This window comes from Gracilinanus agilis, chromosome 6 (genome assembly GCF_016433145.1).
Source record: "Gracilinanus agilis isolate LMUSP501 chromosome 6, AgileGrace, whole genome shotgun sequence".
Lineage (NCBI taxonomy): Eukaryota > Metazoa > Chordata > Mammalia > Didelphimorphia > Didelphidae > Gracilinanus > Gracilinanus agilis.
In genome coordinates, this window is record NC_058135.1 from 24,079,264 (window position 1) to 24,099,270 (window position 20,007).

Below are 20,007 nucleotides of genomic sequence, written 5' to 3' on the forward strand. Positions count from 1 at the left end.
ATATAATAAGTATATAATGTTTTATTACTTTAGCCCAAATTGAACATAAACTATAGGTAATCAGAATATTAGGAATACTAAGTATGAATGCAAAAATTATTATCTAACTATCTACCTATGTTTCCATTTATCTGTCTTTATGTGTCTATCTGCAAAAATGAAATATGTAGTGTCCCCAGATCTTAGTACAATTTTTAGCTTTGATAATTTCAGATTTGTAAATGTCTTAGACAGAAAAAAATTGCTTGAATGTTTAACCTTTTAAATTTCTTATATACTTATTTAGTTTTTAAATTTGGCAGGATTACTTATTTAAATTTTAATTTCATAAAAGGTGCATTGTGTGTATGGCACTTTCTCAGAATCCTAGGTTTGTTCAGTAGGTCATTGACCATGTTGGTCACCTAATCTATCTCCATAAGACATTTTCTTGCGTGGCCACGCCACAAGTTTTTACAAAGTTCAATAAGATAGTAATTATGTTGAATTTTAATACCCTTTGATATCTGAATGACTTTTTCGACTATTATTTGTGTAGTTCCGTAACATTTCAACTTCTGGTTGCTAAAACTTAATACTACACTAAGACTTTTGGGACACTCCATCTATATGCACTTATATACGTATGTGTTATGTATATAAATGTATATATGTATGTATTTTTACAAGGTCACCTACTTATATTGGTTATTGTGTAACTAACTTGGACAGGACAGCACAGGAAAAAAGATTTTGAAGTTATTTTGTAACAGAAATAGTCTAGTTTACAGAAGAATGGAGTATCATGTAGCAAAACAACCAAATGTTTCATTGTGGGAGTGTGATTGCTTGGAGACTCAGGAATCTGTGAAAGTGATAAATTTTGGTTCCAGTGATTCTCCCTTTTATAAGTGATAGCTGAAGGAAGCAGGTCCTGCCTGCAGTGAAACTAAGATGAGAAATGCAAAGAAGAAAAGAAAGAGAAGCAGGGAGCCTGTTTAATGTGCAAACTGGATAATCCACTCCTAAATAATTGAGTTGGTTGTATAATTAATTCTCAATTTATTCATATTAATTTAGTACTGTAGGTTTTGAATTATTCTAAAATCATTTAGGTTTTGCTTTGGCATGTATTACGTGCATACTGTATTCATAGTCTGCATACTTCTTAGTTGTGTTTGGCTTAGGTTAATATTAAATGCTGTTTTCATTCCTTGAACACAACAAGGAGATAGATTAGAAATGAGCTAGGTGGCAAGGAAGCAATCTTGGGATTAGACATTGCTGTGGATAATCTATAAACTAAACATTCCATATGTATAGTTAATTAAAAGTAGGCTGAATGGTATTTGCAAAATTTATTATCCAATTGTCAGAAATCTTTCTCAGTTTCTTTAATTTATTCCCCAAATTTCCAGTTGCCTTGCCTAGAAGTTGACATTACCGTTATGCATGAGTTCTAAATAATTTTCTAAATTTATGTTCTGATTTATTTTCACAGTGTTTTCAGGACCAAGGACTGTTTTTCTTAATATTTTCAGCTTTCAATGTTGCTCAAAACTCTTGTAGTAAAGAGCATTCATCTTGACCCAAGCTTTGTAGAATATTATGGAAGGATTATATTAACTGATTTTTAGACTTGCTGTCAGCATACATTTTTATATATTTGTGTAACTGTTAAATATTCCTTTTATCAAATGCTGGATTTTTCAGAAAGTTAAGATTTATGTGGAAAGATTAAAAAATATATTCCTTACCTTCTGTCTTAGAGTTGACACTAAGTATTGGCTCCAAGGCAGAAGAGAGTTAGGATTAGGTAGTTGGGGTCAAGTGACTTTCCAGAGGTCACAGAAATAGGTAGTGTCTGAGGCTAGTTTTGAACTCAGGACTTCCAATCTCTAGGCCAACATCTTTACCCACTAAGCCACCTAGCTGTCCCAGAAAGATGATTTTTAAATGATATTTCACAAATCCAAGTCCGTCATTCCAAAAGTGTCCTCTAATAGCCAAAGGTAGGTAATTTTGTTGGCTTCCCCCCCCGCCAAGACAACACAGTAGAAATCTTCATTACTCGACTTGAACCCAAGCAGACTACCCTCACTCACATCCCCAAAAGTCTACAGGAGGTCAAGCTGTGGAAAGCTGATTTACTGACCTGGGCACAGTGTTGTACAGGCTATTTTCTGAACACTTTGTCCTTCACAAAAAGCACCACCATTGAGTGGCGCTGGGTTGGTGCAGGTTCTTGTACGTTTCTGATAACCTCGTCCACACCGACTGTTACACACAGACCATTCAGTCCAGGTGGACCAGCCACCATTCACTAAAACAAGAGAGACAATAAATACTGCATTATGCACACATCTAAAAAGAAAAAGAAAAAAAGAAATAAATCTAAACTCTGTTCTTAAACAGTTTAGAAAGAAGTGTAAAATTGAATGGCTTCAGAGGGGCCATTTAGTCAAACACCACATTTTATGGGAGGAAAATAACAAACATTTATTAAATTTCTATTTAATGCCACGAACCATACTACTAAAGTGCTTTACGAATATTTTGTCATTTGGTCTTCTCAATGACTTTCCTATAAGGTAGGTCTTTGTTTTACAGAGGAAACTGAGCCAGAGTTTAAATGACCTGTCTGGGTTAACACAGCTAGTAAAAGGTCTTAGAAGCCAGATTTGTACTTAGGTTTTCTGGTCTCAAAGCTCAGTGCTCTATGCACGACGGAGCCACCTCACTGCCCTATAAGGAAACTTGGGTTCATTCAAGTTAAGTGGCTTTTCCAAGGTGATACTTATTCAGTATCAGGGCTAGGAGAAGGATGTAGTTGTTCTAGTTTCTAATTTATTCTTCTATTCCATTAAGACATGGTGATTTAGAGCTGCAGAGCTGCTCTTAAAATGTTGTCATGGAAACAATCTTTTACATGACTATGTAAAACAGTGAAGTCAACATGGAAAAAAATCTTATTTCAATGACAGACTTTCACAATCTTTCAAACTATGCATACATTCAAATATATTAATGCTTTTGATTCAATTTAGTTATATAAGTTAACCTAGTCAAAACCACAGGTTCGACTGATTTCTCCACTAAGTTGACTAGCTGGTTGAATGAATGAAGTTAATTAAGTCAAAATGGGGAGCCAGATAAAACTGAGGACATGTAACCTAAATATAGCATGTGAATTAACTATTAATTTACCTGCCCACTACTCTTAACCACTAGGTCATAGCTGCCTCTAGATTTATTAGAGCCTCACAAAAGTGGTCCCTAGTAATTAATATAAGGCAGATATCCTATATTAATTATTTCAAAAATCTCAAATTGTACCAGAAATTCATAGCAAGAAATATATTTTTAGAACACTTAGTTATGGATCCTCTCTGTTTTTTTCTGATAGTTTGATTAAGGAGAGAATAGGGCAGAGTATGTGGATAGCCTGTAGAGAAAACTGTCAGCTTGTTTTTCCTGAGGCTACTTAAACAACTCAAGTTTCCATGTCCTAGAAATTTAAAATGTTACCTTGACCCAAGAGCTTCAGCAGATTGCCTGTTTAAGAACCTCAACAAGTTGGCATTTAAATGGCTCTACATCTGAGTCCTACTTCAAAAGTCAAAACCATTCAGTTGCTTGTGTTTGCCACATTCTTGAATACAGTGTGTACAATGTATGATAGATCTATGACTAGTGTATAAATACTATACTGTTGGATGGAGAGAATCTTGCTTCACATTGAACTCTGGTGTAATGTAGATGAGCGCAACTATTATATTTTATTTATATGTATATACATATATTTCTATATACACATTGTGATCGTGTTTCTCTCTCTTCATTCTCATGTTCTGCTAATCAACTCATTTAACTGATTTACAACAGACACAGGGAAAGACATATCCCTATTTTGTGTAAAGAAGGCAGCTACTTACAAGGAGACATAATCCTTAAAGTAAATTAATGCTCAGAGTCATCACAGGATTTTAAAATTCTTTTCACAATCTGTCCTATCACTAAAATGACAGTTTGTAAAAACTAGAAAAAACTGTTAAAAAACAATTTTTATCCTGGAAATCTCTGACTCAAAGTGATTAAGCTAATTTAATAGCCACCAATTTACTGCATAGCAGTAACCAAACTATCATCACATGACAAGCTTGACTCACGATCATGGCTGTCTGTCCCCAAAAGGAAGATGGGCATATAGGGAGACATTTCTTTCACTGAGTTCTCTGATGTTTTCTCCATTGTATGATCCTGGGTTCTTTTGCCAAAAGAGCACCTAATCTAGTAAATCCTATCAAGTTGGAAAGGTCTGGATTACTCTGGTGGTAGATTAGGATCTATTCTTTAAGGACCAATTCAGACAAGTTGGTAGAAAAAAAAAACAGTCATAGGTTGTCCACAGATTGAATAAATTTTCAGACTCAGTAACTCATTAAGTTGCAGAAAGGCTATAATTTGCATCGATGGAAGGAATAACTACACCCATGGAATCAAAAATTCCTTAAGAAATGAAATATTAACTTTTTTTCAATTTAGGCTATAATTTACATCTCCAAAATAGCAATGCAAAGTCCTATCTAGTGGCATTCTAAACTCTAATTATTTCTGTATTCCTCAATGATTCTCTTAATCACTCCAAACTTTCCCATGCATATTTCTGAATCAATCTATCAACCAATGACCGAGCATCTGAATACTTGCTATATACCCAGTACTATTGGGAATTAAAAAGGAAAACAAGAAGTATAACAAGTGGTTCCTGCCCTCTGAGAAATGCATAATCTATGTGAGAAGGCCAAATTAGCAGCATGCATCAGTATGCTTTAGGTTTCTTCTAAATCTTTGAGAATCTTTCAGTCCTAGAGAAAACCCATGAGGTTTCTTTAAACCTTGATTTCTATCATTAGGATGAACCCATGGCCAGGCTTTGAGATCAGGCATATAGGTAGACTGTAGTCAACTGAGCACGTATTATGACTTAACCATGGCTTACTCTGAATTACCTGAGAAGGATTACAAATATTGCAGGAATGTGAAGACAGAGGGTCCTATAGGAATGGGGAGAGGACTCCATGGAAGTATTTCATTTAGAGCAATGAAGCTGATGAGAATCTTAAGCATAATCCAAGCCCAGACTGGGATCCCCCAAAGTCCGATAAGATGAAAAAGCTTACCATAGACTATGACAGTTGCTGTCGTGCTTTTCCTCTTGGCGACGATATTTTTAGCAACACAGGTATAATTTGCTGTATCTGAGAGGCGAGCCTGCTTTATAATCAAGTTGTGATCAATGGTAATATAAAAATTCCGATCTTCAACAGGATCAATTATTTCTTCATTTTTCAACCACTCCACCTATGGTGCATAAAAATATTAGATAGCTCCTCACTTTTGAAAACTTGAATTTTTTTCTTTTCCTTTACACTTCATGATGGGCATAAAAGGTCTCCTGGCATGATATTGCAAATTGGGGGAAGATAATTTAGTGAGGTCATATCAAGTATCACTCACCCTGCCAAACGTGCTGATTCTGTCTATACCACATTGCACTCAAATGTCAATGAATCAACTGGGAAATGTAGTGTTTAAATTGTTTTCATTTTCCTTTGCAGGTAGCAGTGGGAGAACAAATACCGCCACGTTCAGAACCCAATCAAAAATAATAGGTTAAGCATTTCAAAGAACTTGAACCATTTGGAATTTGATTTGTTTACTTTTGGCAATTTATTTCCCTTATTTTAGAAAAGAAAATAGGAATAGAAAAAAGCTCAAAATCATCTCAGATTACATATAGCTTTAATAGAACAAAATATGGGTGATTTAGGTATAAATCAAGTTGAAACATATGGATTAAATTACCCTGAAAATGCTTTTATTTGGAAAAAATATAGCAAAAATGTGGTTAGGGAATCATTTAAGCCAAAACATTTGAAAAATCATTCTAGCAACATCCCACCTCACCCCGGATAGCTCAGTTCATCCATCATCCATACTCAAGTTAGTTATCTTTTTTAAAAAAGAAAACCATTTTAATTTTGATTCCCATAGAATGATAGAATGAAAAGAGGAAACTATGCCAATTTGTATTTTAAAAAATCTTATTGTGTTATTCTCTTCCAAGTAGGCACTTTAACATTTCTTGATTTGTTTTTAAGGGTCCGAAGAAGTTAAAGAAACCTTTCAGTGAGAGGAGATCAATACTGGTGCCATTTCCTAGATGTTCAGAAGCACCTCAGACTCCGGAGGAGGTCTGAAAATTCTTCATCAAACCTGTCAGTATGTTTAGTGTAGCACATCTTGAACTTCTATGTAACCAGGGAACTCTATAATGACAGTCTTCAAATACAAATTTGATACATAATTTGTAAAATGGGAATGAACAAGCACACGAGGATATGGGTAGGACAAAGTATATGCATTGATTCATATATGCAGATTTAAATACACATTTATTCTTTAATTCTTAATATGCTCTAATTGAATGTGATATCAGTGCAGACCATCTCAAACAATGTCTAATTCTAGGAATCATTTATTAGACTTCAAATATAGATTGACACATTCAGTCAGATCTAAGATGTAGAAAATATCCAGGTAATCTGTATCTGCATTTATCTCTTTTAGTCTCCTATACTTTGAGTAGAGGAAGAGGTAAATTTAAGATTATTTTTTTACAAAACAGAAAATTCACTCACATATAATTGATAGTTGACTGTACGTGGAATTAATTTGTGCCTATCTAATGAAATAATGTAATCCTTATTAAGAAATAACTATATTTTCAAGCACTGTTTAACTTTCTTAGTAAAGGTAATAGCAAACTCAGTGTGTATTATTAATAAAGGCAAAAAATTGATATATCATAGCATTCCCTGGTTCTAGGTTACCATAACACATGATCCACAAGTCATCTCATGAGCCACTTACTGGTCTCAACTGTTTATATAATGGAAGGAAGTCTAAGATGTGCAAAAAAATTGCTGAGATTGGGTTGGGGGAAGAGGAAGGAATAATACAAATTGTTGGTAAAAAGGATCTTCTTGAACAGAATTATAAATTTTCATTGAGCGCCTCTTTAAACTCAGAAGAAACACTTAAAAAACAGTCTAGAAAACATGATCTAGAATCTTGCAAGGGCTCATGATTTGATCATAATAAAATTATTTTCTTGTAATATTTTTCACTCTCAGAATTCTGTTGCAAAAGGGAGAGAATGCCTGCTGCCATTCTAAATATCAGTAATTCTATATATAGAAATTAAAATTTAAATTATGATGAAATGATAGCTGAATAATTGCAAATATAGATGGGGAAAAATGAGAATATTAACCATAAGTGCAAGAAGATTGATGCTAATCTGACTTGAATCATTTGCTTGAATTTTTCTAGAAAGAAGAAAATGGTTTAGAAATTTTAAATCTCTTCTGTTCCACTATAGCATATATTTCTATCATGTCACAAGTTCTTATGCTTAAAAAAATCTCTTTCAAATTTTCACTGGCTAGAGTCAAGGTAAGTAGTAGACATGGTATCATGATGTTACTCAAGTTTCCTGTTCTTTAAAATGCATTGAGTATAATTCTTTCACTTCTAAAATAAGGTCATTTCTCCCCTCACTCCCTGGTAACAAATGAGGTTCCCTGGGGGCCATTAGAAATATTGGGTAGTGGAATTGCATGTTGGCTATTGGGGGGGGTTGGGGAGAGGGAAGGAACATGAATCACGTAACCATGGGAAAATATTCTAAATAAAAAAAATAAAGTGGAAGGTAAAGGTTTTTTTAAAAAATGTAAAAAAGAAAAGAAATTTTGGGTATTTTACCAACTCTTCTGGGGCAGTCATTATACATCTGTTGTAGCTGGGGCTAATCAATGAGTTCCATACAATGTTTCAGCTATACTTCTGGGGAGAAGGAAATTCTGTGGGTAAAGGAGCTTATGGTGGAAGCCTGGGAATTATGTTTTACCCTTTAGGATTATGTTCAGTTTTTCAGATAAATTACTCTTGATTGGGAGTTGTTATACTGTATTCTGAGCTTTCCTTTATTTACTTCTGTCTATTTATCTTGCATGATTTTGCCTTTGGTCCCTTCGTATATAGAACCCCTTTTCTATAAGGATGACTGCAGTAATTTTTTTTCTTTACACATGAAATTCTGAAGTTCAATTATCACATTTTTGGGTACATTAATGTTTTTGAAGTGCATTCAATTTTCACTTAGCTCCCTCATTTCAGGAGTCTATTAATCTTAAATTATTTCTCCTTGGCAAATTGTTTTTGATAGTGGATTCCATGTGTCTTTTTTTTTGTAAATGTGCTTTGATTTTGCTTCATCATTTGTTATTGTATTATTGAATTTTATTTTGTTTTTCAATATTCACTCTTTAAATGTTTTTTGGGCTTCCAGATGAAGTTATTTTCAAGTTTTCCTTCAAGAACTTTAATCTCTTGTTTCAACTTCTCATCATTTAGTAAGTAAGCTTTCCATCCAAATTTATTGTCCTTATGGGGACTCAGTTTTCCCCCTTCTTTTTATGTCACCTTTCTTTCTTTCCTTTTTTTAAAAAAATTCTTACGTTCTGTTTTAGAATCAATACTGTGTATTGGTTCCAAGGCAGAAGAGCTGTAGAGGATAGGAAATGGGTGTTAAATGACTCACACAGGGTAGCATAGGTAGGCAGTGTCAGAGGGCAGATTTGACCTCTCATATCTAGTCCTGGCGCTCTTAATCCACTGACCTACCTACCTGTCCCCATGATCTTAATTCTGAATACATCACTCCCTTAGTCAGATAGCCATATCTTGAAACAAAGAGTAAAAATGAAAAAATGAAAAGCATTTCAATGAAACTAACCAAAACATCAAACAAGTCTGAGAAAGAATGTTCTCAACTTTCCTTTTATTAATTTCAGATGAGAGTATGTTATCTTTTACCTGCTTCCTGCAGTCTTTCCTCCATATTTATATACTCTTCCTATTCATACCAAGGGACTTAGTTTTTGAATGGATTCTACTTGTAATGACTACCGGATTATCTCTTTTGGGATTTCAACTCAGAGTTCCTTCATCCCATAACTTTTTGGTATTGCATTATGAGTTTTCTTCCATGATAATTTCTTTCATCTTTCTACCCAATCTTTACTTTAGCTCTTCACTTCTGGATCTTGGGTGGTTGTGGAAAGTTTCAAGCAGTTACAATGAGTTCTTTATCCTCAGTTTAGAGTAGGGCAGCCTATCAAGCTGGCCAGTAAGAGATTCTTGAATCTCTACCACAGTTCTGAATTGGAATGGTGACCTATGAAGAAGCCCCATTCTGTGTAGCAGCTTTGGATAAGGCTCCCTAACCTGTGCCTTACCTCTTCCCTTAGTTCTATGCAGAAATTCCAAGATAAATATATTCTATGCCTGACTCCTACCGAAACCCTAGGGGTGGTGAGAAGAGGTCACAGTCTTGGACTGGGATGCTGATCTGGGTCAGCATGAGACAAAGAGCCAGGAACCATCTTCCTCCTTTAGTCCTACAAGGAGATATCAAGGCTGGAATAAGGCTTTACTCTGTGAATCCTTTCTGCTCCTTCTTATCACTTCTGGAAGAGTTAGGAATCAAAAGTTCTTGAATGGGTATTGTGAATTAGGGATTTCAGTTCCTGACACCTGCCCCTTCCTACAGTTGTGGGTTAGGTAGTAGAAGGAATCATACTGGATCAGATAGGGAGCTTCTGGTATGCTTCTTGGGAATTTACTATTTTTTTGGGTTGGAATGACCTCACTGGTGTTTTTCAACGCATTATCTTAACCATAATTAGGCACAGAAATTACTTTTATCACAGGAAAAGCCAAAGTGACCATCATCAGTAGCTTAGGGGCAGAAAGTTTATCTAGCTGGAATGTAAAACTTTACCCAGAAAAGTACACATAATTTCCATTTTGTTAGAAAATAAACCTAAAGGTAATCTAATAGAAACGAGAGAATGTGTTTGGCTAGAGGTGACCTATTTTGACTTCTGAATTTCAAAGTGATCTCAAACTGTAAAGTTTAGATTGCATTAGTTGCTGAAAGAACATAAGAACTAGCTTATAGCAAAGAAGGTAAATGAAAAAAAAGCCCAGGGGAATTTATTGGATATCAATAGCAGTACTATTAGGAAGGGAATGAGGAATATAGAATTTAAATTTCTCTTAGAACATAAACAAGGTGAAAAGGAAAAGGAAAAGTTTATTCACAAGGTATAATTTGGCTACTCCAAATCTGGAGTGTAATTTGTAAAATGACTACAAATATTTGACAAACACAAATTGCAACTGCGTTTACTCAGGTATATTCTGCAATTCTCATTATCTCATGAAGTGGGTATAGATAACAGCTGGGGACAATGTGGAGGTGCTGCCTGCCTATGGAATTTTGATGATGTGCGAACACTGGTAAAAATGAATGGCTTCTCCCTAGAGATAGCTCTAGTTATATTCTCCCTGTCTCACTTCCTGATCTTTTTGTCTAATTAGGTTAAGTAAGACCACATGCATTCTGCCAGGCCACTTCCTAACAAATTGCACTTAAAAAAAAAGATATGTATTTTACACTATCTTCACTTCCAAATATATCCCTTCTCTAGCTCCCTCCTCCAGAAGACTATTGTTTTTAATAAAAAAGAAAGTAGCAAAGGCAGAAAAACAAAACTATCCAATGTATCAGCCAAGTTTATGTGATGTCCAATTTTTCATCTTTTCTTTGGGGTCCCTGGGTCATTATAATTAGATATTATAATTCAAGTTTTGTTATTGGTAATAATCTTTCCATTTGTGTGGTTTTATGTAGTTTTTGTGTATATGGTTTCCCTGGTTCTGATTACTTCACTTTTCATCAGTTCATTTTAGTCTTTCTTTCCTTCTATATGTCCTTCATATTTGTCATTTTTTATAGCAAAATAATATTACATGATATCCATGAAACACAATTTGTTTATCCATGCTCTAATCCATGCACATCTACTTCATTTTCAATGAGCTGTATTACTAAAGAACTAGATGGACTTTATTTAGTAGATATATCCTAGAGAGTTAATGAAACTCATAGAGATTGATTTTCAAGGGTTACAAAGCTACAAAGTGAAGGATTTGACCCTGGATCATCCTAAATATATCAGGCTATCTCCAACTTTGTTAATAAGACTTTTTCTCACTATAAATATGGGTATATACATGTAAATGTATATATAACACTTGAGTACATAAGCATATTTAATAGACTATAATATATAATAAAATTAATTTCATGATTATATAACTAATTTTATATTATATTATTAATTTTATTAATTATTGCTTTTGAATCAACATTTGTTAAATAATTAAATATTGTTTAATGATTTAAATGACAAAATCTAATAATAATTACTAATGCATTGTATTATAAATGATGTAGAATTGATTTTATAATTATATATAAATATATACCCAGCATTGTTATATTTTTAAAATTAATACGTATATATATTTTATATGTCATCAATCAACATTTATTAAATAATCACTATGTTCTGGGTACTATGATAGGTGCTGTGGATACAAAGACAGAAAGGAAACAGCCTTTGTCTTCAAGGAACTTATAATCTATCAGAGAACATAATGTATATATTGGAGGAGAGACAGAGACAGAGAGACAGGGAGAAAGAGAGAGAGAGACAACAAGAGACAGATACAGAGAGAGAGAGAGAGACACGGAGAGGAAGAGAGGGAAAGAGAGAATATAATATTTTTAGAAGGAAAGTTTAGGGGATAGAGTTTGATTTGATTTCCACAGAAATATCCTAATTTTTCATAAAAATTTTGAAACATCAATATGGATTCAATAATAAAGGCACCATTACCAATCCAATTATGAATTTGAAGATTCTGTGGACACTAGGTTTCTCCTTTCATTTAAGACTTTAATTTATGAATTAAACATATTATGGTGACTCATTATTTTATCATTTTACAGTTTGGGCTATTTTTTTTTTTTTGCTAATTTCCAAGCTATTAGCTAAAAATAAAACTATCAGAGAAAGAGAAGGAATGAAGGTGGCCATAAAACAATTAAAAATGCTTTTAAGGCATAAGTTGGCTTCAAGAGTTCAATTAAGAATTTAATCATTATCTTTTTCAGAAAACTCATATTTAAATTTAGTCCTTGATTCATATGTATTTTCCTCTAATTTTAAAATCCTCAAAGTTGGAGAAAATATAATAGCCATTTATTTCAATGTCTATTCAACTAAGTGTGGGACACATGAAATTAACCATATATTTTTGTTTGTTTTAAAATGATCACATAATGTTTTCCCATCTTTGTGTAGCCTGATGACAGTGAGAAAATACAAATATTTGATTTATATTAAATAGGAATTGATTATGGAAAATTGACAAAATTTTAAAACAAATGTCTAGTGATAGCCTTTTATTTGATCATTTATTTCTTTTTTGGTCTAGTTTGCCATTTCTCCCAACTATAAGCATTGAGTAATACTTTGGTTATTTATCTTCCTTGATTTCTCTAAAGATTTTGTAATTACATTGATAGAATCCTTGACTAAGTCCTGGTAGATTAAGGCCTAGGCAATAATTCATGAAACCTTTCATTATTTTCTACTAGACCTTATTTTAGCTAAATATATAAATTCTAATAGTTTCATGAATTTATCTTTTATTATGTTACTACCAAATCTTTTTTTTAGTCAAATCGTTATAGGAAGAAGAGAATAGGGAAATATTCTAGTGATTGTTTATTGCAAATTATGCTAGATTTGAAATAAATATAGATTTGGAAGATAAATGTATATATAGATGTATATATACACATATATATAGTTATATGCAGATACTTATATATACAATATGTACATCTACATATACAACATTTATTTTCTATATTACTAAATATGTGTTCCAAGGCAGACCACTAGTAAGGGATAGGCAATTAGGGTTAAGTGTCACACAGCTAGGAAGTATCTGAGTCCAGATTTGCACCCAGGACCTCCTGTCTCAAGGCCTGGATCTCTAGCCACTGAGCAACTTAGCTCCCCCCTTAGATATGTATTTTGATAAATTCTAAAAACGACCTCTTTATACTTATGCTTCAACATAAATGTTCAATGTACTTGATTAAAACCTTTTTGGCATCTATTCATATGATCACGAAATTCTGGTTGTTTTTATTTGTTTTCAATATTACCAGTCATGAGAATTATTTTCTCAATGGACTCATTTTTGAGTTCTTGATACAAATGAAATATCATCATAATAAATATTTCCCCACATAGTTCTTTAATCTTTTTGCTAGGATCTATTTAAAATATTCATTTAAATGAATATTCATTTATTAGTTACATTAAGCTATAGTTTTCTTTCTCAGTTTATCTTTCCCTGGTTTATATGTTAGTAGCACATTATCCCATTAAAGGAATTTTGTAAGGTGCTTTCTCTCTCAATTATTGATAGTTTTTGCACCATATGTGGTAAGTGATCTCTAAACAGAGAAGGGGTGTTCAGAATCTGCAATCAACAACTATATGGTAAAAAATTGAAAATTCCTCTGGAAATAGATGATTTATTAAAAAAAACACTCATATTAAAAGAACATGAAAGAGATCCTATATCACTCTTCAAAATTTGAGTTCCTTCAACTCTGAGAATTTTGACTCACTGATTTGTTCAAAAAACATTTGCTAATAATTTATGAATATATTATCATGAATGTAGATTTTGCAAGAAAATAGCAAAACTTCATGGTGACATGTCAATGCATGCTGCAAAGAGTTAACACCTAAAACACCTAAAAAGATATAATAAAGTAAACAGACTAATACACCAGTATCTCATTCTTTTTCATAAACAAATCTCTATGCTATAAGACCAATCCCTAAAATATCATTGAGAATTTACCTAATAAAACCATACTAAAATCAAAGCCTTTTTATGGATCTAGTGGAGGTCTGGTCCATGTATGGACTGTATCCAATAGCATATCCAATACAAGAGTATATCCAATCCCATATAAAATGGATGAATATAGGCATCTTGCTTCTGGGAGAGTTAGAATGGTGTATAATGGAAGGGACCTAGGAGTTCTGTCCAGATAATTATTTAGCTGGTTCTGCTCTGCTAACCACATTGTGAATAGGAGAGTCTTTGGCTTAGTGGGCTTCCTCTATGTTTCTTACCCTAATTATTCTGGTTTTTCCTCTTTGTAGTTGGATTCTCACTTATAGCTCTTGGAGAGAGAACCAAGCAATGAAGTGCCTCCTGGCTTAAGGATTTCTCCACTCTTAGGTCAATTAACATCTGGGAATGAACTTAATGAGATCAGTGCTATATAGGAACTAGTCCTCATAGAGACAGGTGCTTTAGGAAAGAATATCCCTCTAAGAAAATGGAAAAAAATATTTGCACAACTAATCTGTAACCTAAATGTCCCTTTGCAAAAGTTATTTGGGTTTGATTAGTTAAATAGTATTAGGAATGCAAGTAACTACTCCCTGACACTAGGAAGAATCACCATTTGAGGCTCAATCTGATGGAAGTAGAGAAAAGATTACTTAACCCTTTGTAGTTATGCCCTTGAAATTTTATGACTGCAAATGATGAGCAAATTGATTCGGAAAAAAAAACAACTTAGAAAGAACTAGATAAGATAATGAAGAGTGAAATGATCAGAGTCAAGAATGTAATATATACTGAGATCATGCATGTAAAGTTCTTAACAAAGAGCCTAGCACATAGTAGATACTTAAAAAATGCTTATGCCCTCCCATTCTCCTGAAGAGTGTTCAGTGAATCTTTGGAAGATAAGGTTATGCCTAGCAGCTTTCAATGAATCACAGAAAAAGTCAATTGTTTTGTCCTTAGTTCACTGAATATTAAACAAGTTGTATTCTAACTTACCAATCAATAAATATAAAGAAAGAAAATAAGTGTATTTAAATTCTTTAGCAGAACATCAATTGAGACCACTCTAGCAATGAAGGAAATGTTCTTAATTCATAACATTATTTGGTTTTCTGTTTTCCTACCTTTTGGAGACATGGAGAAAAGCTGATGATCACAAATGATATAGTTTTTCTGTCCTTGGGATCTTATGTTACTATAGCTATCTTAAAGGTATCACATAAGAGTATCAATCCTATTGCCATTATCAGGCAGTGTACAACCCAAACGCTAATAATGTGGAGCAGGGCACCTTGCAGTTTTCTTCTTTCCATTCTATTCCCTTGTGAAAGACAGATGTGTTGTGTCTAATTATTCACTGATTGGTATCGGGAGATACATTAACATAATTGGCACATTTGTTCTAATTAACAGAGGGAAACTGCCACATGCCACCCAACATGAAGAGCGAGTCCAGGAAAAATCTGCAGGAAAAGTCAGAACTGGTCTCCATCAATTCAGAATACTTTAAATGAGGCAGGACAATGATATCATAATATCACAGGGCAAACATGTGTCCCAAAGATCATGGCTTTTTAAAGTAGAATAATTATATGAACCTATATTAATCAAACAAATAATTATATAAAAGGGGAAAGCTGGCATGAGCCAATTATCCAATGCATAAGCAGCTAAGCCAAGCTAGTAGGAGTATTAACTAGAAGTTGAAAACACTTGCCAAGCTCTATTGCCTTATAAAGCACAGGAATTACTCAAATCATTTAATGCCTTATGACAGTGTTTGCTGGACAGATCTAAAAAATGCTAATATACTTCATTGAGTCATGTGCCCCCCTTTAACCTTCACTAGATGGTGACTGAACTCCATTTCATCCAGTCTTCAAAATTCTAGTACCATTTTTGTTTTCTTGCTTCTGACCAACCAGTAACAGGTGATTTTGAGGCATTTACTGGTTTCTCCTTGCCTGGGTATTTCTTCTTTAGAGAATGAAAATGAGCATGTTTCATTCATAACAATAATTTAACAGCAAATAAAGACATTTTAAAGCATAAAAAATGTCAAAATATGTAGCATTCAATGATAAAGGTAGTATCCCAGAGAAAAGAAGGGCTCTCTGAGTGTGTTCTGGGGTTACACTGTGCTAGGTTTTCTCCTAGCTGTGCCAGGAATAGAAATAAATATTATAATGTAGAATGTTATTGTTAGATTTTTCAGATATAAAAACTCTCTCACTGCCCATTGCACAGGATCCTGGGATTCTTCAGTGAACATGTGACAGTGTGTATTTTTAAGTTTTGAAAAATAATGGTCTGTAAGCAACTTGAAATTGCATCTCCAGGAGATTGTGAAAAAGTAGGCAGGGAATAAGACAGCAAGTGAAAACTTTAGTGACATTTTGCTCAGTTGTTGTTACTTTGTCTGAGCTGCCAAAAGAATGAATTTGTTTTCCTGCTGTGGAAACACTCCCTTAATTGCACATATGTCCTAGTTCATTTTTTGGAGAACTAACTCCCCATACACTTTGGGAACTAACTTGTCTTGAAACCCCCAAAATGTCTCAGAATCAGGGGTGATGGCCTGAGAAATTTCTGATGGGTGGAGGAACTGGAGACAATAGTGATGAAGAAGAGCTTTTGGAAAAGTAAGGCACAGAGAGATGGAATGATGGATTATGATCACATAAATAAGTTCCATAATTACTGAATACAGGAGGGAATGGTATGACCATTCTTGTGTGTGTCTGTGAACTTACTGAAAAGAAGCAGGGGATGTCCTGGATATCTGTAAATAGGTGACCAAGATTTGAATTAGGGGGATCAATTTAGATAGAGTGAATCTCAAAAGTGCAACTGTTGCTAAGTCATAACAGAAGAGTCTGGCAGTAGTAGTGGAGAACACAGAATATTGTCTCTCCCCTTTTAGGACTAGTGAGTCAGGATGCATAAGAGATGGTACAAACAATGCCAGAAAGGAAAGTCAGGGGTGCCATATAATACAGAGGGAATCAGGTGTCAGTGAATTTCCAGAAGTTGGAAAGAGCAAGAGGTGAGGAGGTTTACAGCAAAAGGAAATGTGTTAAGGAGGTGCTTTATAAATGCTAGTTAGATTTCTGATTGTTAATTATAGAGGCAGATAGCTCTAGAGTGGGACATTGTGTGTGATGCGTGAGGGTAAGATTAAAGTTAATGGGAAGGAGAGAATAGGTATCAGATATTGGGAAATGGAGATATTCTTTGTAGTTCTAAATTCAGAATCTCTGGCATGAGAAGATTTTAAAAAGGACTAAACTAACAAATAGGGAATAGGCAAGGAGAGAAGGAAGGAGTCTTGCACTGATGGCAGATTAGAAGGTTCAACCTCTTGCATGGGCTCAGTAACCCTCAGCAATTAGTTAACTGTCTAAAACTATGGTACAGAAAAGTTGCTGTTCAGCATGGATGGAAAAAGTTTCCACTTTGGAAGTCCTGATACAGTTGAAATAATGGGTCCAAAACAAAAGAGGAAGAAAATTCTTAAGACTTAACCTGATAGGGTTGATAAATCTCAGAATTAAAGATTGCTCATTCTAGTAAGAAATTCCAACTGAGGGCACAGGGCAATGAAAAGCAATATTTTCCTCAAAATCAGTATTCATGCCAACTTCTTCTACTTCTCTCTGTAAAGCCTCTTTTACCTGCAGAGAATATAAAATGCTGCCAGGGTGGCAATATACCTCCATGGAAATACAAGCACATGGAGTTTCAATTAAGATATAATAGCAGCAAAGCATGAAGCACCTTCATGAAACAAAGCAAACAGCAATCATTTAATAATCAATTAGATAGAGGTGACTACTTGATGCTGAATATTTGGAAGTGCCCTGTTGCCATTACCAGCTTTTTATATTCCTTGGAAGGATCAGTTGAAAAGAGTCTTTTCCACATTTACCTTGAATTAGCAAAATAATTTATTCCTTTGCACTCCACCCATATTTTTCTCACTTACTAATTAAAGATGCAAATGTTGATAAATATGATGAAGGCTTCTAAATACAACTGGGTCACTAAGTTGTGCACTGTTCCCTGTTCTTCCAATTAAACTCCTAAGAGAGACAGTTCAATTATAATTAGGGAGGCAATTATCCCCTTGTTAAAGGTGTGACAAATCACACATTTTCGATTAAAATTTAGTTTTGTTTCTTATGCCATATTAACTAATCTTAAATGCACTGACGTTTTGATCTCTGACCTCTGTAAAAGAGACAATTAGATAAAGCTGTATTGAGTGTTTTTTTTCCCTCCTTGCTCACTATGCAATCTCAACATTTTTGTTTCATCTAAGGCATGAACAAAAATGAGCAGAACAGATTTATAGCAGCCTATTCTGCTGTTCTGGAACTAAACTAAGGTCTTACAGTGAAATCAGTTTCTTTACTTTCTAGAGAAACTGAGGAAGTGTATCATTGAAAATTGAAGAAACTAGATCACTAGGGTGGAGGATAGGATCTGGATATCTGAATCTAGATCATAGAGATTTATTTGGAAAATGTTATTTAATTATTTTTGTTTTGTTTTGAGACTGGATCTCCATATTTTGCCCAAGTTGGAATTAAAGGAGCCACTTAGGGTGGCTAGGAAGCAATTGGCACAGTAACTTTGACTTGCTCCGTTTCTGACCTGGGCTAATTTACCTTCCTTAAACAGCAGATGACCTCCCTTCACTTTCAGGGGCTCACCATATTGGTAAAGTATTCAGTAGAGTCGCTAGATCATACTTAAGCGATCCACCAGCCTCAGCTTCCTCAGTAACAGCGAGTACAAGTGTATGCTACCACTCCTAACAATTTAAATAATTATAGAAGACATAAAAATATATTAAAAGCCAACATTATTCTTTTGCATATTTGATCCAATTTCTCACCCTTCCCTGGGAAGCATAGCTACCATTAATGAGGTTTTGCATGACTGATTTTGTTCAGCATTTGTTAGTCAAGGAGTGTATAGGAATTACTCTCTGAATGTCTTGTTCATCATTCCAAGTATATCTGGAAATGTGTTTATCTCATAAAAAAAAAAAGGAATCACATTTATGTAGTAATAATAAAAGCTAACATTTACATATTTGTTTAAGGTTTCAAAAACACGTTTCTCACAACTCTGAAGAATGTAGGACAAATACTATTATCACCATTTTAGAGCTGAAGGTATTGAGGCTATGGGAGGTTAAGTGACATGTGCTATCATCATAGCTAGTAAGGCAGTGGTAAGACCCAAGGTCTTCTGACTCCAAAAAGATAGTAAAATACACTTGGCAAAAGAAATCATAGTTACTGATAATAAGCTGGCAACAGGCCCTGGTCATGTTATACTATTGGCATGCTCATACTTGACCTGATATATTTGCTTACTCTGGAATATTATTTAAAACGCAAGCAAGTAAGAAAGAAAAGATGAGGCTCGGTTTCTTGCTTCTTTTGTCCCAATAGCTAATCTTCTAGAAGTCTCTGTGTAAGTTATTAGCTTTGTCTTCAGAGAAACTTGATTCAGATCATTTCTCTACTGGTCAAGCCACAATCTCACTGGGTCTCTATTTTCTTATCTAGAAAATTAGAGGTTTGGACTAAGGTCCTTTTCCGCTGTAAATCTATGAGCCCATGATCCTTTCAAGAGTTACATTTCTGTTTAACAATGTTTCTGTACTTTAAGAATGTTCTTTAAACAAATAAATGAAGTATTAAACAAAGAATACATCCATCTCTAAATTAAAGTAATCATGTAATCCTTCAACCTACCAAGTTACCCTTCATCTTTTTTTCTTTTTTAATTTATTTCACCCTCTTGAGCAAATGGCAGTAATAAAGTGTCACATTAAGATATTCATTAGCCTCTGGTCTTTCTGATTATAATAGTGTTGAAAAGAGTCTACACAGAATCTGTCTTAGGCTGCTCGCCAGTCTGTGTGCTTGATCTCTTTTCTGACTTCAAAAAGGAGAAAGAAAAACACATTAAGAATAGTTCTTTTTAATGTCAAACGGGTATATGATTTTTGAGCTTGCCAAGTGTTAATTGGTCTCTTCCTCAGTGATGGTACAAATAAAATTCACAGCCAATTAGCTT

At 34.0% G+C, this 20,007-nt stretch overlaps 1 protein-coding gene across 1 annotated transcript in view; it reads right to left on the reverse strand.

Annotated features, from left to right (window-relative positions):
* Window positions 1-20,007, reverse strand: part of UNC5C (unc-5 netrin receptor C) — a 399,382-nt gene that overhangs the window by 93,464 nt on the left and 285,911 nt on the right. Inside the window, exons 5-6 of the mRNA XM_044680230.1 lie at window positions 5,163-5,343; window positions 2,135-2,302 (exon numbers count right to left, since the gene is read on the reverse strand). Of these exons, the coding sequence (XP_044536165.1) occupies window positions 2,135-2,302; window positions 5,163-5,343 (349 nt within the window). The remainder of the gene's footprint in view (window positions 1-2,134; window positions 2,303-5,162; window positions 5,344-20,007) is intronic.